General features: G+C 45.5%; 1 protein-coding gene across 2 annotated transcripts; it reads left to right on the top strand.

Annotated features, from left to right (window-relative positions):
- Window positions 1-100: 100 nt before the first annotated feature.
- Window positions 101-26,172, top strand: ppp3cb (protein phosphatase 3, catalytic subunit, beta isozyme). Of its 2 annotated transcripts, XM_068740061.1 has the most exons (15): window positions 101-129; window positions 6,679-6,704; window positions 8,985-9,185; window positions 13,741-13,865; window positions 15,766-15,877; window positions 18,225-18,370; window positions 19,282-19,421; window positions 20,414-20,491; window positions 21,790-21,884; window positions 22,105-22,230; window positions 22,893-22,970; window positions 23,080-23,164; window positions 24,052-24,149; window positions 24,893-24,940; window positions 25,994-26,172. In XM_068740061.1, the coding sequence occupies exons 1-15, from the start codon at window positions 101-103 to the stop codon at window positions 26,170-26,172; spliced, it is 1,566 nt and encodes a 521-aa protein (XP_068596162.1). The 2 variants fall into 2 exon arrangements, with proteins under 2 accessions (XP_068596162.1, XP_068596161.1); XM_068740060.1 differs by lacking the exons at window positions 101-129; window positions 6,679-6,704 and adding an exon at window positions 570-665.
- The last annotated feature ends 1,747 nt before the right edge of the window (window positions 26,173-27,919 follow it).

Genomic DNA, 27,919 nt, shown 5'->3' with positions numbered 1-27,919 from the left:
ATGCGTCTGCTGCAGCAGGAAAAGCCCCCCCCCCCCACACACACACACACACGCACACACACGCACACACACACACACACACACACATCCGACTTCCAGGATGTCCGACAGCACCGCGTCCCCCCGAATGTTTCTCCGCCTCGTCTTTGCACGGAGTCCAGCCCCGGCATTGCCTTTCCACATCAGAATAAAAGAAGCCCATTTGGTTGGCGAGCCACCATGCACGAGGAGGGAGGGGGTGATGAATGGGGGGGGAGTACCCAGTATACAACCCGCCTTAATCAGGGTCTTCCCTCGTTATTCTATTAGAATTCACCCCCTCACCGAGGCATTACCCCCCATTTTCTGTCGGAGGGGGGGGGGGGGGGGTGCCTCCTCTTCTATTCATAGCCGAAGCTGTTGCGCGACACCCTGCGCTGCGTGAGCTCCATTTTTACATTGTCCACTCCTAGCGGTGGTTTCGTGTTACTGAATAACAGCCCGACAGAGACAACCGAGAGAGCGACAGAGGAGAACGCAGGGAGGGAGAGAGAGAGGGGGAGAGAGAGGGAGAGAGAGAGGGGGAGAGAGAGAGCGGGAGAGAGAGGGAGAGAGAGAGAGACGAGCGTCCTGTTCCAATGAAACACCAGGCAGTGTGACGATGACAGCGAAAGGCAGACACAAAGGTAAACCGGATCAGGTGTAACCGGCGGTGTTGTGGTTTTGCTGGGGGGGGGGGGGGGGGGCGTTACTATGTAAGACGGGAGAGGTGGGGGGGTGGAAAGGGTGGAAAGGGACGGTAACACGCTATGGGGGGGGGCATGTCAATCGGAGACTTAAGGATCTCTGAGCTTTCTGTCTTCGTGTTCTTGTGCTGGATGTCCTGCTGCGCGTCTGCGTGCTCGTGCGCGCGCTGGCCTACATTTGCAGTGTTAATTGCGTTTCCTCCGGAATCTGTGCAAACGTCATTCCACGGAATGTCTTTAAACGGTGACGGCTTCCACGGGGGGGCCCCGTGGGCTCCCTTATCTCCGGGTTCGCTTTTCACACAGACGAGCGCGCCCGACGACGCGCGCGCGGTGGATGGATGCGAGTCGTGCATCGAGTCGGGCCTGAACGCCAGCGGCTGATCGTGCATTTCCCCATGCACGCGCGTCTTTCCTCCGCGTCTGCGTAAAGGTCTCTCTGGTGGAAGAAGCGGCGCTGACAGTTGGATGCGGGCATGCCCCGGTATTCCCGTGCGTGCGCGCGGGGGGGGGGGGGGACGACGACGACGACGACGACTCTGACTGATTTTGCACGTATAGGGCTTCAATACATGCCTATAGTGTAGCAATGCTGGGGGGATGTGACAGGGGTGTTGCTAGGAAATCTGCTTCCCAGCCTTTAACCCCCCCCCCCCCTCCAGCATCCAGCCTGCATGCATGTACTTACTGTATCATTGAAATTCAGCTCAGCTGCCCAAACACTATATGACAAAGCTAAGCAGGCTACATAGCAGGGGTCGGGGACCTTTTTGACTAAGAGACCCATAGGTTCCCGACCCCTGCTCTATGGTATATACTCACGTATTATCCACCCCCCACACACTAACAGAAATCCTCCCTCCACCACAGCCATTCATCAGTCAGGTGAGAATGATGCAGTGTGTGTGATGCTGGAGTGGGGGGGGGGCTCAGCTTCCTGCGGATCGGGCTCTGAGCCCGGTAGTTCCTCACCTTGTGGATTATATAGTAGAGTCTTCAATCAAGGATACCCGCATCGAGACGGAGGCAAATGGCAAGGCGCATACCAAGAGGGGGCGACTGTGGGGGCGAGTTGGGAGAGAGAAGGAAGGAGAGGCAATGAAGGAGGTGAAGGAGCATGAAAGAGAGTGGCACAGAGTGATAGAAGGAGACGGAGGGAAGGCAAGGAACACAGTGTTTCACCCGATGGCGTTCTAATCCAGTGCAGTCTTCACTGGTCATTCTACCCGTCTGCCGGGGTGTGAACAACCAGCAGGCCTCAGAGCCATGATGTGAGAAAGTGACTCTTACCTCAGAGTTTAGCCAAATAAGTCTAAAGTAGCTTCAGCCCAACTGTCACTATTATACTACTATTATTATTAAACTATATACAAACTTAATCTCCTCATTGCTTTCTCATAATCATGAGGTGAGTGTCACTAAATAAAAGAGATAGATAGATAGATAGACAGATAGCTAGAGAGACAGATAGATAGATAGAGAGACAGATAGATAGATAGATAGATAGATAGATAGATAGATAGATAGATAGATAGATAGATAGATAGCCAATAAAAAAGTAAAGGAAAGGGAAACAATGATCGTTGAAACAGATCCAAGTTTGCTCAGTTACATAATTGTACTTTACATAAAGTGAATGCATTTTTCATGTCCCAGTCTGCATGTCACAGGTATGAACGACTATATTCATCACGGCTGTGCTCTGCCTGGTAAAGTTATTTCATGTTTAAACCAACACCTTCCCTGTGAGTATTATGCCCATTACAGAATTTGCACTGTAAAACAGCGGTACACCAGATATCTTGCCTCCAAAGCGATTTGCTCTCCGTCTGGTAAACAATCCAGGAGACTTTAGCATCCATTCTTGCTGCACTTGTCACTTTTTCGATGTGTCCTGTCATTATTGCTCACGATAAGGCACCTATGACGGCACCATATAGAACAGAGCCAAATGTGAGCATCAGTTTTGGGTGCCAATGTGACAGACAGTGTGGAAAGAGCAAAACTAGACGAATTGATGTTTCTAATCTAAAGAAGTATCAATGAACGTGTGTAGAATCCCTCCGTTATATTATATTGTAGTATGTGTAGTATATGTAGCGATACATCAAGTGAACGCAAATACATGCATTCATGCAAACACACGCTCTGTCATACTCACACACAAACACAGCGCCTCTGGCAAGGCTCGGGGCACACCGGGCATGTTTCCTTTTAGCGTAGCATGCTATCCCCTCCTCTCATGGTTCCCTCTGAGCCGTGTGTGTGTGTGTGTGTGTGTGTGTGTGTTGGAGTTAGGAGGTATCCTTGCGTCCCAGGGATCCCACCTTGACAGGTCTGTGTGTGTGCCCTGTGGGGAGGGTGGTATGGCAGGAGCTATTTATAGAGAACGTACTCCACAGACAGACAGAGAGAGAGAGAGAGAGAGAGAGAGAGAGAGAGTAATGAGGACAGGCTGTTCGGGGATGGGCCGTTGTTTCAGTCCGTGTGCATTTCTGTGGACGCAGATGGTCGTTCATGTGTGTAGCGTGCATTAATTGAACGACTTCAAACGCATCGTTAGTTCCCCCCCCCCCCCTTCATAGACCCATGGATCTGTGTTAGCCGATCTGGGTCAAAGATGCTAGGTAAACACAATATGGCTGCGCGCATCTCGCCACTCGCACACAACTGAACTTTTCCTTTCACTCGCTCTCGTTTTTTAATCCATCCGTCACCAAGGCAGCGGGACGAACAGATCTTTGGAGACATGTGATCACTTTAGTCCAGAGGGCAACATATGAAACACACACGCACACACACACGCACACACACACGCATGCCATCGGTCGTGGTCGATGCCCCCGGATGAGCACCAGACAGATCCAGTCGGGGAAGCAGCAGCATTGCACCGTAATGAATTGAGCCATTATCTACATCCCGAGCGTACTGGTTGTGTATAAATGTGTGCAATACTTACCGGTTGTAATTATGTTGTCGTTATTAAATCATTTTAGTCGTGATGTGGCAATCAGCTGCTTGTGAAGCACACGCTCCCTCTGCTTGGTTCATGCGTTAGTCGTGTCTTCATATGTTTGCAGGACAAACACAGATGAGGACGAATGAATCACGTGACTCCGTCAAGCTGCCCGTTCGTTCTTGCTGCCACTCTCTCCGTGCCCTTTTTGTGAACGGCGTGCACGTGGAATTCATTGATGAAATAGTAGCCCCATAACAGCCATTAGAGAGGATGTGCACAACGACAAGATGACTCTGATCAGATTCTGCTCCAGTTAGGCTATCAGGCCAGCCCAAACAAATCTAGGAGATTTGTTTGAAAGCTATGTCATAGATTCCCCCCCCCCCCCCCCACACACACACACACACTCCTGTGATGTGGGAGATTTTGGGCTTAGCTGGCAGCTTTGGCACTTAATAAACTTCACACCAGGGAGTTGAGCAATGGAGAGTAGGCTAGCAGACACAAACAGTGCGAGTACATTAGCTTTGAGTGCTTTCTCCGCTCTGCTCATCATCTCACGCTCTTTGCTCCAGCTGGACTCGCCTGCACACATCAGGCGAGTCATTGCTTTAGAGGTAAAAAGACAATCCTGAATGGCATATTTTTTCATCACTCCACTTCAGGAAGCAGAATTCAGTTTTTGACATCTGTTCTCATGTATGAGACAGCCTGGACTTGCACTATTAGGTGGTTTCCCACACTTGCAAAGTCTTACTTGTTCCATACGGAACACATGAATTGTGTAGAGCAGACTGGAAACGGCACACCATATCAGAACAAAGTATAATGTATGCACCTCAAATCAGTGGGTTTATATTTAACAGTTAACTCGTATAAAATGTCATAACATCAAAGGAACTCAATGAAGGTACGAGCTGCCATAGTGACCATAATATTTCATGGTCAGGTTGACAGATTGCTGGGTAACTAGACAAAACTCAGAGACACAAACCCCCACCAAGGCAGCTCAGCTGATCTATGATGTCATTGCACCTTAAAGCCATGGTCCCGTGATAGTTTGACCCTCTTAGAATGACTAACCATGAATCTCATTACCAGTGTGATAGTTAGTTATGCACATAATTTATTTCCCTGATAGTGCTTTTCTTCAGGATCTAGTTCTATGCTCTGCCCTTCCATCCAACTTTCATGGTAAGTCATCGAGTAGTTTCATGTTTAGGTAACAGAAAATCTGGAATCTGTCTGGAACATATCAGCTGCAGATGTCTGAGTATTCACAGCAGCTTTTATAAACGTAGTTTTGGGGTCTTTAGCCTAGTTCTTTATCCCACCACAGAGCAGCCTCCTTGCGGGTCAGGGGGATAAGGGGAGGGGGTAAACTGAGACTTGACAGAGTTTTGTGACCTCTTCTAGTGAGCATTTGTTTGTTTACATCTTTTATGACAGTAATAATTCCAATTCTGTCCAAAACGAATTAAGTGGTGAGAAAAAAAAGACAGTAATAATAGGTTTATATCAGAATTGTAATATTAAATATTAATGCATTCTTCATAATTTGCAGCTCAACCCCAGACAGATAGTCGAGTGGGAGACTATTGTGCATTCATCAAACGGTCAGTTGCCTGGTGTTTAACAGATTCTTGGTTTCACTGTGTCACTACGGAACCTCTCTCCCTTCTAAAACTGCCAAGTATAGTTTTCCCAAGTATAGATAGTCCTTCCCTAAGCTCCGGGTCTCTGCTGCGCCCCACTCCCTCGTAGCTGCCCTACTTTTACACCACTCACACAGCTTAATAGTTTCACGCTCCTTCCTTCTCACTTTTGCACACACATTATTCCATGTATGTGTGCAAGCTTTTTTTTTCTTTTCTATTATGCATGCATCTTATGGGGACTTGTAACAGCATCATTACAGTCTGTACCAAAAACAACAGTGCAGAATGTTGTATTACAGCACAATGCAGTACAGTGAAGGAGGAGGTTTTGCCCCTGACTGAGTCATGTTGTTTCTTTTTCTATTAGATTCTCCAGTGCTATGGGGAATCCTCATAAAATGACCAGTCTCGAAAACTGTAGACTGTCCAGTTGCTATTCTAAACGGATGGAAAACAGACTCTACGTCAGCGGCTCATGATGTTCTGGGCTGTGTCATGATGCTCGGGTTTGTTTTTATTGAGTCTTGAGCTGTGTCAAAGTGTCTTGGTTGCAAATGGGTGCTAATGAGAAGTTCCATTAATTATTTAGGGAAGGGGGTTGTAAACAAATTTTCTCCGAGGGCTGCATCAGCATTATGGGCCCAGTTGTTACCGTAACACAGTGTAAAGGTAACTAAATGTAACTACTGCTTAACATGCTGTTAAATAGCTGCATTTATTACTTATTTAGGCTACAAACATTACATATGCAAAATATATGGATCGCTTATTGCTGTAATTATAACATAAATCCTTTCACTTTAAACCACATTACTCCATCGATCAACAATCAAACTTATTCAAGTAAATTATATTAAATATGAAATATATCATCCAACAGAAGTTATGACATTACTTTGTTCAAAACTCTTTTGTCACCGTTGAGAGAGGGGCAGAACTGCAGCACAACCAACAAATGTGAGCTGCTAGGAACGTGTGTGACAGATGCAGCATTTTACAAAAACAAATGTCTGCACACAGCTCTCGTGGGCCACAAAAAATGACTTGGAGGGCCACATTTGGCTTGAGTTTGACACATGTGATTTAGGTTGTTTAAATGTGCATTCAGGTATGTTTCTCTGTGTCCTGGAACATAGTGTTTGTGTTTTTATGCTTGTAGTGCTCATTAAGCACCAATAGGCCAATAATAGGAAAGATAAATGTCTAGATGATCATTTAGTCCATAACAATCACGAGTATATTGTTTGTCAGGGACAGACATAGTGGAACATTTAAAGTATTATCATTACGGATGTCGAGTCATTATTTATGATGAATTCAACAAATGCACATTGAGTTACATTTCTTGCAGAGTAGTTAAATGTTAGTATCACATTGGACTGTAATGATGGACACCAGTGTGAAAGCTCATTAAGAGACTGTGTTCTGTTACAGTGACACAGAGAGAGGGAACCAGCGGGAGTGATAAAGTGAAAACAACAGAAGGGACAAGAGGAAAGAGTGCAAAGTTGAAGTGTGTGTGTGTGTGAGTGATCTAGGCCATTATCTGTGTTAGCACTGGTGCGGCTCCAATAGGCTCTGAGGATCCTGCGTAACAATACATATTATAAGCTTGTAGAGTGTGTACCATTGTATGCTTACATACGCATATGCAATCATGCGTGTTAACACCATTGTTCCATGTATGATCTACACATGCACCTCTGTACCTCTACCTTTTGTTTCTTTCCGCCGAGTTTGTGCTTGTTAAGAGTATTGTTGTGTGCGTGTGTGTGTGTGTGCGTGTGTGTGTGTGTGTGACTCCTCACGTGCAGCTTTGCGCTATTGCTGTATCACCCGCGATGACTGTCAACCCCCTTCTCCAGAAGCACCCTGGGGGCCTTCATTATGTAAGAATGGCAATACTGCAGAACAGAGGCAGAGGCAAAGATACATTACTGCAGAATAAAGAGGCAAAGAGACATTACTGCAGAATAAAGAGGCAAAGAGCCATTACTGCAGAATAAAGAGGCAAAGAGACATTAGTGCATAATATAATGGCAAAGAGACATTACTGCAAAATAAAGAGGCAAAGAGACATTACTTCAGAATAAAGAGGCAAAGATATATTACTGCAAAATAAAGAGGCAAAGATACATTACTGCAAAATAAAGAGGCAAAGATATATTACTGCAAAATAAAGAGGCAAAGATACATTACTGCAAAATAAAGAGGCAAAGATACATTACTGCAAAATAAAGAGGTAAAGATACATTACTGCAAAATAAAGAGGCAAAGATACATTACTGCAAAATAAAGAGGCAAAGAGACATTACTGTACTGCAGAATAAAGAGGCAAATATACATTACTGCAGAATGAAGAGGCAAATATACATTACTGCAGAATAAAGAGGCAAATATACATTACTGCAGAATAAAGAGGCAAATATACATTACTGCAGAATAAAGAGGCAAATATACATTACTGCAGAATAAATAGGCAAATATACATTAATGCAGAATAAAGAGGCAAATATACATTATTGCAGAATAAAGAGGCAAAGAGACATTACTGAGGTAAAATAAAGAGGCAAAGATACATTACTGTACTGTAGAATAAAGAGGCAAGGAGACATTACTGCAGGTAACCCCAGTTTGAACCTGAACAACACACACACACACACACACACACACAGTGCTTGACTGAGTTCCCTCCACACGCCAGCCGCAAGTTGAGAACTGGAGATACTTTGTGCTTGTGGACATGCTTGATGAAAAATGTATCAATTATCCATCCATCCATTTTCTTGAATGGCTGTAGATGAGACGCTTAAGGTGGTCTCATGCAGTCACTTTGTCCACCTTGTGGGTCACCGATGTTGCTGGAGCCTCTCCCAGTTGACTACGGATGAAAGGCAGGGTACACCCTGCATGAGACGCCAGCTCATTGCGGGGCCACCTGAAAGACAAACAACCACACATTCTCATACTCACACCTACGGTCAATTTAAAGGAACAATTTCACCTAAGCTGCATGTTTTTAGCGGTGGAAGGAAGCCGGAGAACCTAGAGCAGGCATGGGAAAACTACGGCCCGGGGGCCATATGCGGCCCCTTGGGCTTTCTAATCCGGCCCGCCGAACTTGTCCAAATTATATCATAAAATGTTATTATAATTAAACCTAATTCATTTTACCTTTTTATTGTCATTATATGTTTTACACTTTTTACACCACAAACACAACGAAATTCCATTTTTTTCCCTGTAATGCTACCTGTAAAAGGCCAAATCCTTTCATGTAATGACTTTTACATGCCATTTATATTAGTTCACACACATTTTAGAACCCATCGTGGCCCGTGAGTCAAAAAGTTTGCCCACCCCTGACCTAGAGGGAACCCACAAAGACAGAGAGAACATACAAACTCTGAAGAGAAAGGAGTAGATCAGCAAATATCAATATGTAATTTCCTGACAAACCATCTCCTCTTTTTTTCTTCTTTTCAACTTCTCTCATAAACGATTTCACCTTCATCTATATATCCCCCCCTTCTTAATCTCAACTATATTTCATCCGTCTTGGATTGTCCTCTATTTCCATCTCAACACCATCTTCACTCTTTCACTGTCACCCCTCTCATCATGCCAAACGTCCATCCTCAGCGGTCCCCTTCCCCCTAGCCCACCGGCTCACCATGAAGGAGGTGTTTGATGCTGAAGGCCGGCCGCGGGTGGACTTGCTCAAAGCTCACCTCACCAAGGAGGGCCGGCTGGAGGAGGCCGTGGCCCTACGCATTATCGACGAGGGCGCCGCCATCCTGCGACAGGAGCGCACCATGCTGGACATCGAGGCGCCAGTCACGGGTATAGTATTGTGTTTGAGTGTGTCGGTAATTTAGTGAAAAATTAAAGTGCTATCTGATGTCAGTTAAAGGAATAGCCTGACATTTTGGAAAATTTAGAATATTAGTACTATTTCTTTGTAAGGTATATATGCCACTACAACAGCAAGTTGATTAGAATTGGAAAGGGGGGAATAGCTAGTTTACATATTAATGTTAAGTACCGTATTTTTTGGATTATACGTTGCTCCGGATTGTAGGTCGCACCAGCCAAAAAATGCATAATTAAGAAGAAAAAACCATATATAGGTCGCACTGGAGGATAAGTCGCATTTTTGGGGAAAATTTATTTGATAAAATCCAACACCAAACAACATATAGCACAAAGAACATGCTAACACGTTTACCAAAATATCAGGTTTTATTCCGAATCACGAAATCCAAGGAAATCTTCATCCTCGGTGTCACTTTTGAACAACTCCCCCAACTCGGCAGGTAGACAAGACGCCGCTTCCTCTTCTACGTCGCTTACATCAGACTCGTCGTCAGTTGCAGTTCCAATTATTCCAGCCTTTCTGAATCCCGACAGGATGGTTACGGTTGTCACTGAAGCCCATGCTTTGTCGATCCATTCAATGACTTCCAGGAAAGTTGCATGGCGCATTCTCCCGGTTGCCGTGAAGCTGTGCTCTCCATCCGTCATCCACTGCTCCCACAGGTTACGCAAAACTGACTTAAAGCTCCTATTCACGGAGATATCAAGTGGCTGGAGTATTTTGGTTAAGCCTCCAGGGATGATGGCAGGTATGGAGTTGAGAACTTTTAATTTATTTTTTAACTGTGGTGTGATGTGCGCTCTCATGCTATCCATCACAAGCAGAGCTTTGCGTGCTCTAAAGAAGCCATCCGGTCGCTTATTGTAGCACTTTGTAAGCCACAAGTTCATCATTTCTTGATCAATCCACCCCTTCGCGTTCACGGCGACTTCAACTGAGGAGGATTGGATTTTTGGCATGGTTTTTCGTTTGAAAATGACCATCGGTGGCAGTTTTGATCCGTCTCCACAACATGCCAGCACCACTGTGAAGTGTGATCTCTCATGACCAGTTGTAACGATATTCACACTTTTTTGCCCTTTCTCTGCAACACTTCGGCCCATGGGGATGTCAAAAGTGAGGGGGACCTCGTCCATGTTAATAATATGATCCGGTGTCACGTTGTGATCACTTACATGCTTTTCAATGAACGCGCGGAAACTGTCAACCTTGGCTTGGAAGTCCGCTGGCAGTTTTTGGGACAGTGTCGTCCTAGCTCTGATAGAGAGGCGTTTGCGTTGCATGAAGCGGTAACACCAAGAAGGTCCTCCCGCAAAGCCGTTTATATTCACCGCCCTGGCAACCACCTGGGCGTGGAGACGCAACTGCACCGTTGACAAACCTCTCCCAGCAGCACGTTGTTCAAGCACCCATGCGTGAACTCGTTCCTCCAACTGCGGCCACCTAGCTTGTCGCCCGCGATTAGCTTTCTTTGTTTTCTTCATTTCAGTAAGCGTAACCTCCGCTTTTCGCCAGTCCCTTACAAGTTTTTCGCTCACTCCAAACTTTCTTTCTGCTGCTCGATTGCCGTTTTCGGCTCCATATTTCACTATCTGAAGCTTGTAAGCCGCGGAATATGACTTTCTTTTCGGCGACATTTTCAATCAGCCCTTCTAATTTGTGTTTTTAGATAACAGGTGTGACAGATAACTCTGAACCTCCAGAAACCGCGACAGATTCTGACGGGTCACAGAGTTCCCTGTAACACCTGTTATAGAAATGTGTAGGCTACTGTCTCTGCGCTCACAGATTTTGTAAAAAAAAGCATATATAAGTCGCTCCGATTTATAAGTCGCACCCCCGACCAAACTATGAAAAAAACCGCGACTTATAATCCGGAAAATACGGTACATTTATTAACCCCATCTTCTGTTGTGAAAAGCATTTCTTGGGGGGTTGTTTTTGAACAGGAGTGATAACTTCACACAGTCTGCTCTGGCTCCCAGGTAACCAGTTCTGACCAGGATATAGACTCGCAATTCACTCTCTGGATTATGGAGAATTGCAGTACTAGTATAGTTTATTGTTTTTGTACAGGTTAATAAAACTATGAAACTATAAAATGTTATTTTGTTAACTTTAAAGCTAACTGTCCCCCCCCCTTTCCAGTTTTTATACTCAACCGAAAAAATTGTCATCTGGCTCTATCTTTATATTAAATTTATATTTACAAATTAGCGACAATGATCTAATCCAAACCTCAGCAAGTGCAAATGCATTTTTTCTTTTAAACTTTTCCTGTGCATAACTCCCATTGGGTCACCATACAACAAAAAGTGATTGCATGTATGCATGACAGGCGACTTGTTACACGAGATTACATCGAGGGTGCAGACTGGAGACAGAGATTTGGACCTACCGGTATACACAGAAATATCAATAGTTTTGTATTAATCATGAATCGGAGAGGACCATTTGGCACCTATATACACTTCACTGTAACGGGTGCTTGCTTTTGTGTTGTATGTATACTTTCTTGTCATGGTAATGTTTGAACTGCAGAGACTGTCAAAAGGTATCGCATTGGCCGTCTGTCACCGGGTGCAAATCCCCAGGACGAGGACAGAGAGACAGGCGGGCGGAGAGACAGGCGGGAGGAGAGACAGGCGGGTGGAGAGACAGGCGGGTGGAGAGACAGGCGGGAGGAGAGACAGGCGGGTGGAGAGACAGGAGGGAGGAGAGACAGGCGGGCGAAGAGACAGGCGGGTGGAGAGACAGGCGGGAGGAGAGACAGGCGGGTGGAGAGACAGGAGGGAGGAGAGACAGGCGGGCGAAGAGACAGGCGGGTGGAGAGACAGGCGGGAGGAGAGACAGGCGGGAGGAGAGACAGGCGGGTGGAGAGACAGGCGGGTGGAGAGACAGGCGGGCGGAGAGACAGGCGGGTGGAGAGACATTCGATCATAAGCACCACTGAGGAAATTCACTTGCTACAACAGCAGCAGAGATAGGCACAGAAACAGTGTCAGTAACAAATGTTACATTAATAACAAAGGTATAACGATCACACAATTTGAATTACACGTATAGTAATGCAGCAATAATACAGATATAATTATTGTTATATGTATAATATGGACTATAAAAATGTACATGCAATATATTTGAGAACTAATATTTCTTAATGTAGTTTAGTGATTTACGCTTTTGTTAACACCATTTATGACACAAGAGTTAGTTATTGTATTACAATTACATTTTATGTTGAATTTAACTTCCAGAATAATTTTCCTAATGAGAAATACTGATCAGAGAGTGTTCAGGGAGGGATATTCAGATTGCTTATTTTGCTCAGCTAACCCTCTGAAAGTCCAAAATATCCATTACGATATCATATAAGACAAATAAAATATCCAAATCACAAGAAACAGCAAATGAGTTTTCCTTTTTGCTTTGATTGATTAAGTAATCAAAATGTAATAAATGCTGACTAATTTTTTTTTGACCACCAACTAACTGATTAATGAGCGGAGTAATAAATATGTGTAATATCAAATGGGCACAGACGCATGATCAGACCTTTTCTAGATCATCACCTAGAAACACAAACCTTTCGTTTATACTGCTACGTTATATGTTTTGGTCACGTCTTTTCAGTTTCTTCCATTCAGCCGTGAGTGATGCTTCGAGATCAGTAGACTGATATACCTCTGAGATGCAAATCAGGCCATATGGAGTGTCCCACATGTTTTCACTGACACTTAAAACATCACAGCTGGATGCACAAATACTGTTGGCTAGCGGTGCCAATTAAAATCCAGTTCATCACAATAGACTGTTATCAATCATGATTAATTCCACGTTTAAGATACAAGTTTACTTTTTGGTGTAGTTAAAACAAATACATGACACACCGATTATATAAAGGTCACATTTATTTCATTTCCTTAACCTGCGCTAACCTTTGCTTTGATCATGTCTTTTGCCTACAAAATCGATGGATGGCAGTATTACTTAGCAGACAGTCACAAAGCAAACACCGGCGTCCTGTGGCGGCCTGATAACGCCTTGGAGCCCCCGGTCTTCAGCCATGTTTATGGGCCGACGGTCCACAAAGCGATCCGACTGGTGTTTGCGTTTGTTGCTGCTCCGATCACGTTGCCCCAGCGGCAGTCTTCCAGGGCAGCGTGACGTCTACAGCTCGCTGCCGTCTCAGCGTTAGCATCTATGCTAACAAAGACGTTTCTCGCCAGAAGAGGACACTTCAGCTGCCCTTGTGCATCGGTGAAAAGACAACGCACAACGTGCTCAATGGGCCAGTGATAGGGCTGGCCCATCACTGGCCCATCACTGGTGTGACTGGATGATAAAGACTTTGAAATAAAATACAGACTTTGGCCCTAAAATATATTTCTTGTGATATTCCAGACTGTTAAAGTGATGGAATACAAGCTGTTAATTCCACTGTAAACGCAACAGTCTTTTCTACACGCGTCATATTTCTGCCTGTTACGACCCTAACTTTGCTGTGTGCTGTGTCTGCAGTGTGTGGAGATATCCACGGTCAGTTTTTTGACCTGATGAAGCTGTTTGAAGTGGGAGGGTCTCCTGCCAACACGCGCTACCTCTTCTTAGGGGACTACGTGGACAGGGGCTACTTCAGCATCGAGGTGAGGATGGGCACGTTCATGTAGGGAATAAAAACATCTCATTTTAGTGGCTGATCATCCTCTTAAAAAGAAATAAAAAGCCTGTTAGTTTAGAGTCAATCTGTGTAACCCATCATAATGTGTTGTCCTATTGTGCAAGGTTCTTGTACTGCCGGTTGATTGCAGGCGCCACAGTCGCAGAAATGACTTTCACTGGTGGTGAAATAAACATGCGTATTTTAAAGTCATCTTGTATGTGATCAATGCAGGACGTATTTGTGTATTAATCATATTTTAATCATGTTTAAGCTTCTTGATCTCATAAAAGGTGAAGCGCTCATTACACTGATTCTAATGAATGAGGGTAAACAGACGTTTGCATGCAAGTCTCAGAGCACAGTAACGTAGTATTCTGCTGAAATATGTGTGGACGGCAGTGGGGAGGGTCTATCCACAGGCCTGTTTGAGGAACTGAGTTTTAAAAATAGATCCGCAGTGCAGTGAAAATGTTTTTTTGCGATTATTTCATCTTGCAGAAATGCATCACAAATATTTGACTGACTTGAACCCATAGAAATATGAACACATGGTGCATGTCACAGTGGTTGAGGGACATGTCATTGGTAAAGGGTCTGGAGGACAGGGAGCAACAGTCAGTCCACCTTCCAAGGGCACACAGACGGGGGAAAAACATCCAATGATAACATTCTTGATTCTTTTTTATTCAAAAAAAAAAGTCAAACAGACGCTTTCTATTCATTTGTTTCCTGGAAACTCTGTTGGGGGGGGGGATGATTCCTGTCAAATCCGGTTCATGTCTATCTTTGGATCAATTCACTTTCGGCTCATTTAATTTGGGCAGTGGACAGTTCATTCAGAGAAGGCATTCCTAGCAACGGCTCGATCGTCACTCTGTCTCACTCTGAATTTCCTGCTTGAATTTAATGAGGGAGCAGAAAATGAAATTTTACTAGCAGCGATGTGCTAAAACACTTGTTTGACATTTAAGGAAATATTACTGTCTGATAAACACAAAGGTTGGGGAAGGGGATTGTTAGTTTAGCTTATCTTTACATAACGAGCCGAGGAGACAGCTTCAATATTTTATGATAATGCATGATGATGATGATGATGAATATATTTATTAGATAGAATGTTAGAGTACAAGTACAGTCACACAGTAGCATGTATTACAGTACAAGTACAGTCACACAGTAGCATGTATTACAGTACAAATACAGTCAAACATCCTGTCTAAGAGGAGCATTTCAAAAAAGCCCTTGCGGTCTTGTTTCCGTTGAAAGTCCTTCGTACATAAATCATCGACATTTAACAATACAAATAAAATCAATATTAAATTCCTCAATTGATGCAAAATAACAATAAATTAAAAGACACATAATATGTACAACGTAGGTGGACAAAAAAAGGGAGGAGGGGATTGATCCGGAGAGAGTCGTGATGACTATCTCCGTTCATGCCCCTCTGAAAGGTGTATTTTCAGGGCTGATTTGCGTACTCCTTACAAAAATGGGCACGACAAGCTGTGGCTCTCCGTCAATGTAATTGTAACCTAAGGTGGAAGCCGCTAGTTTGGCTCTGAACACATGTTAAAATAAGAAATAGATCTAAAGGAAAGAAATCTGCGATCCAGCACTGGTATGACCTGAATTTAAATGCCAAACTAGTCTTTTAAAGCCAGGCCATTTAAAAAATGCATATTTGTAGAGTACATTTCTGATCAGCTTAATTATTTACGAGATCGTTTTTTGCTGCAACTACTTACAATGCATTATTGATGCGCCCAAAATGTCTGAAACGGCCTCTTTTCTGGCAAGTGTAACGCGGTTGTTGTCAACGTGATGCTTGTGCTCAGCACTAACTGGTATTTGCGCTTTCTCTCCTGTTGAACCGTCACTAGTGTGTGTTGTACCTGTGGTCGCTGAAAATCCTCTACCCAAAGACGCTCTTTCTTCTACGGGGAAACCATGAATGTAGACATCTGACAGAGTATTTCACCTTCAAACAAGAATGTGAGTCATTCTGATTTTATTTTATATAAAAAAAGGAAAACATTATGAATGTGCACATTTTCCTCATGTTGTCGTTCTCTCGTTAACCTCATCTCATCTCACTTCTTCTAATGATATCAGTTGAAGGAAGCATCATCTCTAAATCCTCACTCAGCCCACTGGGAGTTTGGGGCTCCGTTTCGGTAACATTGCAGTCAATGGAGCTTCAAAATTTGTGTTTCAACATCTCGGTTGATTATTGACCGATGTTTAAACATTAAAATCCCATCTGTGAGGGTTGCTATGGCGACCTTTGCTGCAGGTTGACTTCTGCCCCTGCACGGCTGCGGAGGCTTTGTTGAATTGAACGAGACGCACCTGTTACACCTGTTCTCACCTTAGTGAGTGGACAAACGTTGTATTTGTATTTACTGAAAGTGTGCTATTTGTGAATAGCGTCTAAAGTAATAATGATCACAGAGGTATGTGTTCATGGTTAGGGAATCTAAAAACTGAGACTGAGGTGCTCGGCGGAGGTCTCGGCTCTCCATGTGCTTTCCTAGTTGGAAATGTTTTACCTTAATGTGATGCAAATTATGATTTTTTTTTTCAGGACGTGTGAATAAATGTTTTTTTTTTATCTGCATGTTTTTCATTTGTAGTTCTTGATCGGGTATGTATGCGACTTGTATTATTAAATATCCTTTAATCAAAGCTTCGCCTGAGAAGTAATTCTGACGTTAGCCTGACATGCTAACATTTGCAGCACACACAAACCTCCTTAGACCATATGCACCCATCAGTCTGAATAGTTACCTCCAGGCCTGCCGTGCCGTCGCTACGCTTGTTACGCTAGGACTGGCCTTTCCGCTGCTTGGGGAAGGCTCTCCTGTTACAGATGCATTCTTGGTACATTCTGACATTCAGCTCATCAATGCAAATCTGATCAGTTCTAGCTGTTAAGCTACTCCTTTCTGTTGGAACTCGTCTCCTGTCTTCCTCCGGCTAAATATCCCTCCACCATCTTTTCTTCCCGATTGTACTTGAGATAATTTCCCACTCTTCTGTCTGTCCTTCCACGGCGCCTTCTCTCCTTCCTTCAGTCCTCGCTCTCTCTCTCTCTCGCCATCTGTTCTCCATCAGTCTCCCTGTCTGTCTCTAACTGTCCTGCCGTCCTGTCCGAGAGTGGGTGATTAGCAGCAAATTAATTTGGCCCTTAATGATTGGCTCAGGGACTTACTCCTTGGTGCCTGATTGGCCAAGGGACAAGGAAGCTAATTTCCCCTGGTGCTTGTGGTGAATAGTGGCCGCCCTCAATTACCATCTGCTGTGTGTGTGTGTGTATTTGTGTGTGTGTGTGTGTGTGTGTGTGTGTGAGTGTGTATGTGTGTGTGTAAGTGCTGACTGAATGCAAGAGTATTCTTCATAAATGTTTAAGTATCTGTGTGTGGAAGTAGTTGGAGGCTAGCGGACTAGCAGTAATGAGCTCCTGCTCTACACAAGGCAGATGGAGAGGTTGACAAACAGCATCCTTTCTGTCCCTCACACACACACACACTGATGCCAGCTCCTGTACACTGCTGCTCCACCATCTTTGATTTGTGTACATGTTGTTCTCATGTCCTCACTGCCTTCTCTCGTTCCTCCACCCCCCCTTACCACTCTCAACATCTCCCGTCTCCTCTCATCAGTCCCTGAATTCTTATTCTCATTTTCTCTCTGCCTTCTCTCCTCTTTCTTCCTCCTCTATCTCGCTCTTCCGATCTCCTTTTCAGCTATTTTAATCCCATGATATCTTCTGTGTCAGATGTACAGTTACGCCCATGTGTGAAATGTACTTTCAAATCCTTTTTTTGTTGTTGGATGCTTCTATTGATATTGCCGCCAAATCAGAGTTGTTTTTCACAACAGCAAGAATTTGCGTGTCTCAGTGTGATGCCTGGTTGCTGTTTGGTGCTCATAGTTGAGTGAGATCCTGTCGACTGGCAGCAAAACGACAGGATTTGTATTCACAGGTAGTCTGTAGCGTTATACTATGTGCTATATTTTCACCAATGTACATTTTTCTCTGGGAAGTGGCATTTCTAAATAATCAAAGAGGAGAGAAGCCGGCCATGTGGGAGTGCTGAAGATGAAGATGAAGATGAAGAGATGGCAGCATGAATTAGTAACACGATTTGTGCAAGCGAACGTGTGTCTTTAAAGGCACCGTGCATGTCTGTTTGATGCATTTAGACGACCAGGTTCTTCCCATTCATCCACGTTATGGCTTCACGTTTGTTCCCTGCTTTCCATACTGTATGAGATGAGGCATTGACCCTTTGCCTGAAGTCTTGAAATATCTCTCCTTTCCTTCAACGGCCTCCAGGTAAGATCAAGTACTCGGAGCAGGTGTATGACTCCTGCATGGAGGCGTTTGATTGCCTGCCCCTGGCAGCCCTGATGAACCAGCAGTTCCTGTGTGTGCACGGGGGGCTTTCACCAGAGATCCACACACTGGACGACATCAAGAAGGTAAAATAAATAAAAAAATACAAAATGAAAAGTGACATTTATAGTAATGTGTATCTGGAATAGATCACCCTGAAAACAGAGATGAAAACTGACTGCAGTGACAGCTAACAGCTAACTTAAAAGCTAACGCAAGAAGCTTGTGTGAAGCTAGTGAGACAGCCGCGTCGGGCTCTGCAAGAAGTCGTTTATACTTTTTCTTACCTCCAAACAGCATCGGCTTTTGGAAACAAAAATAATTTAACCACCATGGAGAAATGAGAGAGCTAAAGGGAGCTAACGGAAGATTCAGCAGCTGCCATGTTAGTTTGACTCCACTAGCGTGCACGTAACACGACACAATGAAACTGCCTTTGAATTACTTCTTTAATGATGAGTTAGATTGTACATTTTAAAGAATAGGAGGAAGCACAGACGGGCAGCATGGTGGTGCAGTGGGTAGCGCTGTTGCCTGACAGCGAGCAGGTTCTGGGTTTGATTCCTTTGTCTGCGTGGGTCTCTATTCGGGTTCCTCCCTTCTGATATACTGTATGCACTGTGAATGCATGAAGCCTTCAGAAAACAGTAAACATAGGAGTGAAGGGACACACACACGCACGCACACACACACACACACACACACACACACACACCCTATGTATACACTTTACACAGCCACACAGAGCACAAAGGCACACGCATGAACACAGACACATGAGGGCACAACACTTCCTCATCTAATGGCAGCGTTTCCATGGTGAATCTACTGGTGTGACATCTTCTCCCTCCTGTGTCGTGAGGGTTGCCATGGAGATGTTCTGCCCTGACAGTATGCTTTATATCGAGAGAAAATAAATGTGTATTTTATGTATCTTTGCGTCTACGTGGGAGTAACCGAGCGAGTCGGTGCGCTCCCATGTTTGTGTGTCTCCTAGTTGGACCGGTTCAAGGAGCCCCCAGCGTTCGGGCCCATGTGTGACCTGCTCTGGGCCGACCCCCTGGAGGACTTTGGCAACGAGAAGACTCAGGAGTACTTTGGCCACAACACAGTCAGAGGCTGCTCTTACTTCTACAGGTACGTGACAAATGACTCCTCAGGAAGAAACAGTTATTCTGGAGAGTTCCTTTAAAGCAGAACGTGAGCGGATGTGGCTTGGAAGCAGCCCCCCCCCCCCCCCCCTGTTTATGAGGCTAAGAGACTAATATCCAAACAAGCTGGAAGAAATGCAATATTCCATGGACGAAAACAGGAAAGATATTCTTTGAACGGGTCCGATCCTCACCTGGCGTTGCCCAAATACGACTTTCACCCCCAGGCCTGGAAATGAAAAGCTTTTCTGCCGATCTGAGACTATTGGGTTGGGAAGTTGTTGATGAGAAGAGAGACAGAGATTCTTCTCGCACGGTAACACCCCATCCAAGATCCAATAACAATCGCTGGGATCGAGAGACAGAAAATCTTTGCCAGTTTGCGCCCAGACACTGAGCCTACGAGGAAACACATAAACACAGCATGTTCACAAATACACACACACACACAGTTCTGTTTCAGCATGAAACGATATCCCACAATCCCCAGGGAGACTGCACGGTTCTGTTGCTATGACGACTAGCTTCTCCTGCCAGACATGGAGTGATATTAAGATACAGTGGGAGACCGAGGGAGAGCATCACAGGAGGATGAGGGTGTTGGGTTTAGACCATTAAAGATGGAAATGAAAGACGTCGGTCTCCGTGTCGTGCCGCGTTATCTGCATGGAGCACAGCGGCTTCCTGTGTTTAGCAATCGCAGCATCAGTCGACCCACCGGTGTGCACCTCCCCAGCGCTGAGGCCACAGGCCCTGGCGAGCCCCCCCCCCCCCCCCTGCTCTGCGCTCACTGATGCCTCCCGCTGGCTTGGGTCACACACGGCATGAAACAAGCGCGAGAACAAGAGCCGCGTACGTCTGTCATGAGTTTCACAGAAATCCTGATGCAATCAAGCATCGAGTGTTTGCTAGGCATGCGTTTGCGTCTTTTTACCCCTTTGTGCTTTTTCCCATAACTCCCTCTGATTGTGCCCCTAGTTACCCAGCGGTGTGCGAGTTCCTGCAGACCAACAACCTGCTGTCAATCATCCGAGCACACGAAGCGCAGGACGCCGGGTAAGCCGACTGACCGTCGTGGCTTAAAAGGGAGCACCATTTCCTTTAATGGCTTACCTTCACATTGCATGTTCCAAGCTGGTTTTTTTATTTTGTTTTTTTTTAGGGAATTACTGGAAATGTTTCACAATTTTCATTCTCTCCGCCTTAAATTGTGTGTCTTCGTATTGTTTGAGTTTGTCTGGCAGAGAGAAGCAGCACTCTGAACTCTGAAGGAGATCCCTGTTAACTAACCTCCTGAAAAGAGGCGGATGTAAGCCTGTGCGACTCGCCTGAATCTAGCAGCGGGGGGGGGGGGGGGGGACACAACTGTCTGACCCACAAATCCAGTCCTGGCATCTGCTAGATGAGTGCAAGTCCTCTAAATATAATGCAGCAATTAAGGCGGCAGTACTTTGCGTTGGGCGGTTGGGTGAAACCCATTAGCAGTATCTGTCTGTCAAGCAGCCGGGTAGTCTGGGTAATCGTCTGTGGGGGACTTGATGGACTCCCACAGAAGCTGATAAAAAAAAACACATCATTTTATCTGTCCGCCTGTGAACAGCACAATGCATAGATCGGAACGGCGTGTGCTCCTGTAAAAACGGCTGGCTAAGCATAATCAGGAGAAGCGCAGGTCGTACGACGGAACAGGTAGCGGAGGCTGGACGAGATCGGAACGCACTGAGACCGCCTCATGTGTCCACATCGAAATGAAGAGGAGGCCACACAGCGCCCAAAGGAGATGGAGAAGGAAACTGATTGTTGATCGTTGTTTCTAAATATTCCAGGGACACCTCGGGAAAACAAATCTGCCATTATTTATTTTGTATAAAACTCTTTTTTTTTTTTACCAACATGGCTACATCCCAGTTCTCCGCCGCGTTAAAGCTAATGAAGTTATAGTTATTGCAGCCGGGTGAGTGTTCGTGTTGAGAGGCGCAGGACTCCTTTCCACTGTCAGAATACGCCGATACTATTCATCCATCGTGTGCATTTCTATTTATGTCTTCATGCTGTGATCATTAGCATGTTTGATCTCTGCAGGTTGGTGCGCAGAGGACTCGTTTTTACTGGGCCTCTGGATCCGGCCCTGAGAATCTCGACGCGTTGGCAGCTTCTCTTTCCTTTCCTGCGCTTTGCTGCTCATTGATGTTCTTACTTTATCCTGTCATTTCGCCCACACAGGGTCCTTCCTTGTTTGTCTCTAAGCACGCGGCTGTCTTGCCTCCTGCCAGTATCTGCCTGGCTTTTCTCAGCACCATGCTTTTTTTTTTTGGACTAGCTGTAACGTGCGTGGCTTGTTTGTCTTTCCTCAGCTATCGTATGTACAGAAAGAGTCAGACTACAGGTTTCCCTTCTCTCATCACCATCTTCTCTGCTCCAAACTACCTGGATGTGTACAACAACAAAGGTGTGGCACTCACGAGCACATACAGATACCGTCAGCAAAAGTGCGTGCAATATTTTAGACCTCTCTTTGAATCTTTATCCAAGGCTGGACGAGAGCAAAGCTTTAGAACCTGCTAATTTTGAAACACAATAACATTCCTCTGTTTTAGCATAAACATATTTAATGATCTGCCATCTGAAACGCGATGCGAGAAGCCTGACACCCGTGTGTTTGCGTCCAGCGGCGGTGCTGAAGTATGAGAACAACGTGATGAACATCCGTCAGTTCAACTGCTCTCCTCACCCCTACTGGCTGCCCAACTTCATGGACGTCTTCACCTGGTCGCTGCCTTTCGTGGGGGAAAAGGGTACCTCGCCCGTCCTTCCTGAACCCCTCGATGGAGTCCATTAAAACCCAGAACGTCATGCAACCGAGTTCAAGTCTCACCGTTTAAGGCTCACTCCTTGTGGAAGTGGTTTAGGGACACTTTAGATTGTTTTATTGGCGTAATATGAATAAGTCAAAGGATCCTCTGCTTCAAAGCACGCCACGGTTTTATCTGGAGACAATTAATACCGTAGTTGTGGATGAAAAATCTCATTTGTGATTGTGGAGTTATATTAACGTTAACACATTTATTATCGGCTCAGAAAGAGAAGTGCATATGGAATACCTCAACATGTACAGCAGTACAGGCAGTACAGGTAACACTACACACAAAGTACAAGCAGCAGCAGGGATAATTGTATGATATCTTATTTTTAAAGGAAGATCGTTTTATGAACCGGTACGTTATAGGTTCAAGTGAGACTTCGTAATACGCTCTAAAAATAGCAATTACATCATCTTAAAAAGGTGCACAGACGCTGCTTACAGGATTAAGGACGTGTAGAATCAGGGTTTTAGTCATATTTGAAGCTTGTGCCTTTATTGGAGAGCCAAAGAGGGGGAGGAACGACAAGGATGGCTTGTCCCCAGTGTCCCCAGTGTCCCCAGTTCAGTGTGTGTTTGCGTCTCTTTGTCCCGCAGTGACTGAGATGCTGGTCAACGTCCTGAGTATCTGCTCGGACGATGAACTCATGAATGACGGAGAGGAGATCTACGACGGTAAGAAGCTAAAGCAACGATGTTGAAACCGCAGCGGCCTCTGACGGGACGGCGATCCCATGATGACGGCACAAGGTTGTGTTCAACTCTTTTTTTTTTTTTTTTACAGCCAGTGCAGCAGCTGCCAGGAAAGAAGTGATCAAAAACAAGATTCGGGCCATTGGGAAGATGGCGAAAATGTTCTCTGTGCTACGGTGGGTTGAGCATGCTGCTAATGAGCGGGAAGATGTGAGACGCAAAGTTTCCCTTCATCTCTTTAGCGTAGCTCTGTTTGTGCTGCTTTCAGGCATTGCCCTACAGAAGTATTTACTTTTAGACTTTCATTACATTTCATTCATCATTATTAAATTAAAATTTCAGTTGGGTTGACAATTAAACAACCAATAACACGTACGTTATTAAATATTTCACGTACCGGTACTACATATGTAAATGGTCTACTTAGATGCTACTCGGAGCGCTTTACATTTCGAGCCAGCATTCACCCTGTCACACTCACATTCACACGCCGGCGGTAACAGACACCGCCTGCTCTTTACCGGCGGTGACCATTCACACCGGCTGGGAGCTATTTGGGCTTTAGCAGCTTGCCCAAGGACACGTTGTCATGTGGGGCTGGGGATTGAACCAGCAACCACCTGATACGTAGATGACCACCCCCCCCCCCCCCCCCCCCCACGGAGTCACAGTTCAGCTTAATATGCGGCTTCATTGATTCAGAAAGTTGTTTCCCGCTTGATGTTAAATATTGTTCTCATTATTATTGGTAAGATCTCAAAGTGCAATTATAAATCTTGAATTAGGAGGTTGTGTTGCCGTGCTTGCCTCTTCAAGCTTTGACATTCAAACTGACAAAGATCCTCAGGTGACCTCGATGGCTCACTCTGGAGCTCTTTACGTCAATGCAGTATTTAAAACAATGCTCAGTCTTCTGTTGCACTTCTGATGCACAAATGCTACGACTTAAAGGGGCAAAGAAAGGATGTAAGAGTTAAGTCATGAGACGTATCACCTGTATTTACTCATGTGCGTTTTCTCCCATCACACACACACACACACACTGTGTCTTGCCCCGCCTCAGGGAGGAGAGCGAGAACGTGCTGACCCTGAAGGGCCTGACCCCCACAGGCATGCTGCCTAGCGGAGTGCTATCTGGGGGCAAACAGACCCTGCAGAGCGGTGAGCGTTGAACACACACCACACACACAAACACTCTCTCCGCCTGGACACACACTCAGACGTACACACGTCCAGACAGATAGCAACGGGACACACAGCCAGAGATGGAGTGTGTGAGGTGACGCCAGCTACTGCTAACAGCCGGTGACCCCTGACCCTGCCGTGGTCTCGGAGGGATAACTGATTTACGCGTGTTGCATTTATGAACCCTTGAATGTAAGAACGCATCTTTACTGTGCGCCCATCCCATAAACATCTCCTCAAATAAACGCCCGGCACTAAACGCCCCGATTCCCTCCTGAAGTTGTGCGTCGCATCACGTTTTTCACGTGGATCGGAACACCGGAACGCCATTTTGCTCACAGTTCACCGGGGATAGAGGTCGCAGTTCATCCGCATGAATTCAATTCAAATTCAAGGAGGCTTTATTTATCCCCGGGGGGCAATTAAAGGCACAAAGAGGACAAATTGATCGCCCGTGTCAATGGTCACAAGTTTTGCCTTTAACTATGACGTCTCCAAGCTGAGCGAGTCGAGAGTCTGTGACCAACGTTTCTGGAGCGCTGGAAGGCCTGCCTGTCAGCTACCCCCCCCCCCCCCCCCCCGAGACATTTACACGCAACTGCAGAGAAGCATGTCTCAGCCTCCACCCCCTTTCTTCATCTCTTTCCACTTCATCTCCGCTCTCTGATTCTGTCACCTCCTTCCTTCCTCTCCTCCTCTTTTCTCTGCCCATTCTTCAGCTACCATCGAGGCCATAGAAGCCATCGAGACAGTTAAAGACGCCGAAGGTAAAATCCCACCCATTGCACCGTGTGTGTGTGTGTGCGTACACGTGCGTGCGTGTTCAGCCACTCATGCACATATTCCTTACCCATGATGCACTGGGCTCTTCTCACCACATTAACACTCACAACAAAACCTGAACTCTCACCTCGCTGAAGCCACCACATTGAAATTCCCTAAACATTCACGCTGTTGCACCTCCTTCCAAACGTGCACAATCATTTACATTCATCCCATCCACACATCACACACGTTTCCTGATGCACACACACACACACACACACACACAAGAGCAGTGTTGTGGGCGCTGTGCCGGTTATTACGCTGCACGCTTTAGCTGACTGGAGTCTTTCGTGTTTGTGCCGTCTTATCTGGACTACAGCCCATAATTTGTTTGAACAAATGAATTATGGATATCTGGCGTTGTGTGTTTTTTGTTGTTGTTGTTGTTGTTGACAGACCTCCTCAAAAAAAGCATCTTTGAGTCTGAAAGTTTCAAGTTGGAAGAGGGTTCTCTTCATTTTGGGGAACGTAATATTGAGATCGGATTTTCTTTATTTTATTTTTATGTTTTGAAATTAAAGGACCATTTTTGTCATTTATTACCACCCCTCCATATAAATTAGAGGACTTTAAAGAGACATTTCAAACACAAAGCTGAAGCAGCCGAGGCAGGCGTATCACGGCGAGGCCGTTCACACCCTGCCTCGCCATCCAGACAACAGACGTGTCTCAGAAACGAGTTTCTGCCCACATGCAGCACAACCTTGTATGTCCAAACCAAGAATGGATTTGTGATAAATGCAGCAGCGCGAACACTGCCAATATTAACGCCATTTTCTTGTCTTGCCTAAAGTAAAAGATTCCACCGGGAAAGCGTGCACATTTCACCAACGAATAAAATGTGTTTTGGGATTTGAATCCGTGTCTGTGCTCTGAGCATTTTCCTTTAGTTAACGGAGGTTTGGATACACAAGATTCTACTAACTATCTTGTTCAGTATTAACTGTCTGTTTGGGGGTGGGTGGGGGGGGGTTCTTCCCTGCCTGTTCCCGCAGCCATCCGAGGTTTCTCCCCGCAGCATCGGATCAGCAGTTTCGAGGAGGCTAAAGGTCTGGACCGGATCAACGAGAGGATGCCGCCGCGCCGCGACGCCGTCAACAGCGTCGGCCTGTCGATGGGACGCATGAACATGGGCGAGCCCAACGGGACCGACAGCAACAGCAATATACAGTGATGGGCACGAAGCCCATGCCCACAGGCATACCTGCAACGGGTACAACTGTACATATGCACATACAGAAAACTTCAAACACGTTTACACATTCATACACTCAACTGCACACACACACACACACACGCACACACACACACACACGTTGGCCTAGCCCGCTCCCGTTACCCTCAGCTTTCTGTAAAGGCACGGCCGAACCTGGACTTGACCACCAAAAGCCGAGTGTGTTCACTGAACTGACCGGCGGCCATTTAGAGAACTACAACTCCCATGTACCCGAACAACATCAAGAGAACTACAAAAAACAGTCCCCGTGCAAAGCAGAAGGAGTGTGTACATTGGGGGTCGCCTGTGGTTCGATAGTGTCAGCATGACGTGAGCTGTGTCGGTGGTTTGGGGGGGGGGGGGGGGGGGTCAGGGACAGGGTGGCGATCAGAAGGGGGTGGGGCCGTTAAAGATATATTCAGTTCTTTTTCCTGTTTAGACCTCCCAGACAGGAAGTAGATCCAAACGTGTAACTGTCCGTACGGTAATATTTCAAATTGTGGTTTCATTTGTAAACATGAGAAGATCTCGCCATCAGCCAGGCAACGGTGAGAAGCCGTTCTGATGTGTGGACGTCGTCTCGTCTACGGTCGAATCTGAGCCTTCGTTCTCCTCTTCCTCCTCGGGGAGGAGGTTCCTGTTTGCTTTCGTAGCGCTGCACTGCGGCCCCAAACTGGTCCCAGGCCAGGCAGCTCTCTGCAGGGGGGGGCTTGAGACTCATGGCCCCAGATTTAAAGCAAGTGTGTCTCCCTACCTGTGGTGTGTAAATAGGTCACACAGAGAGGTTCTTATTGCACATCTGATGCGTGTAATCACAAGATGCAGTTCAGCGGCAGTGGGAAGCTTCATGCTGGGGACGGGGACGGGGACGGGGACGGGGACGGGGGGGCATGCTCAGTTCAGCCACGTTCTACATCCTGCTTTCTTCCCTGTGTTGCTGATCAGCAGCGACGGCAGAGACGGAGGAAACAGACTCTCCTGGTTGCGAGACAATGAGAGGAATTTGGAAGACGTGATCTTTGTAAAGCATTTATATCGACGCATCAGCGCATGCACAGTTCTTTGATAATAATGTGAAGATTATATTTGTGCTCTTTGTGTTTCACTATGGTAGGAATACTTTTGTTTTTCTTTTTGTTTTATTGGCTAATATAAATGAACTGAAGAATAATGGCTAATTTATTTTGTACATAATGTTAATTTATTTATTTTTGTATTCGTTTTGTTTGTTATTTTTACGTTTTCCTTGTGTTTCTCGTTTCTTTCAACACTGTACAGAGGACTTCTATCAAAGTGTCGGCTCCACGCCCCCCCCCCCCCTTTGTCAATGTTCAGGAGTTGTTTTTAAGGATACATATGAATAACGATAAACAGGTATTAGCGTTGGTGAATGGCCATATAATATACAGAGGCGCGGGCATCCAGGCAGCCAAGAGCATGATTGCATGGTGAACATTTAAAGCGAAATGAAGCAGGACATATTTTAACACCATTATATCACCATTAAACAGCAAACGTGTCCTTTCTTTATTGATCCTATTATTATTATGATTCTATTTATTACAGACATTATTCTTAATATTTAAGCTCTCTCTGCTGGTTGCTCTTCATGCTTCGTTGCTCCTTGGTTGATCTTGTTGTGTTTCTTTGAGAGAGGTGAACCCCAGCCCCCCCCCCCCCCCCCCGGGATAACCTGTGCCATAGA

Source organism: Brachionichthys hirsutus, chromosome 6 (genome assembly GCF_040956055.1).
Source record: "Brachionichthys hirsutus isolate HB-005 chromosome 6, CSIRO-AGI_Bhir_v1, whole genome shotgun sequence".
NCBI classification, from domain to species: domain Eukaryota; kingdom Metazoa; phylum Chordata; class Actinopteri; order Lophiiformes; family Brachionichthyidae; genus Brachionichthys; species Brachionichthys hirsutus.
The sequence above is the reverse complement of the archived record's forward strand: the minus strand, read 5'-3'. Positions and strand labels throughout refer to the sequence as shown.

Excerpts from the sequence above, each read along its gene's own strand:
- ppp3cb (XM_068740061.1), top strand. The coding sequence starts at position 101 with ATGTCCGACAGCACCGCGTCCCCCCGAAT. Across the intron at positions 18,371-19,281 it reads CACTGGACGACATCAAGAAG|TTGGACCGGTTCAAGGAGCC; the intron begins GTAAAATAAATA and ends TGTGTCTCCTAG. Across the intron at positions 19,422-20,413 it reads GGCTGCTCTTACTTCTACAG|TTACCCAGCGGTGTGCGAGT; the intron begins GTACGTGACAAA and ends TTGTGCCCCTAG.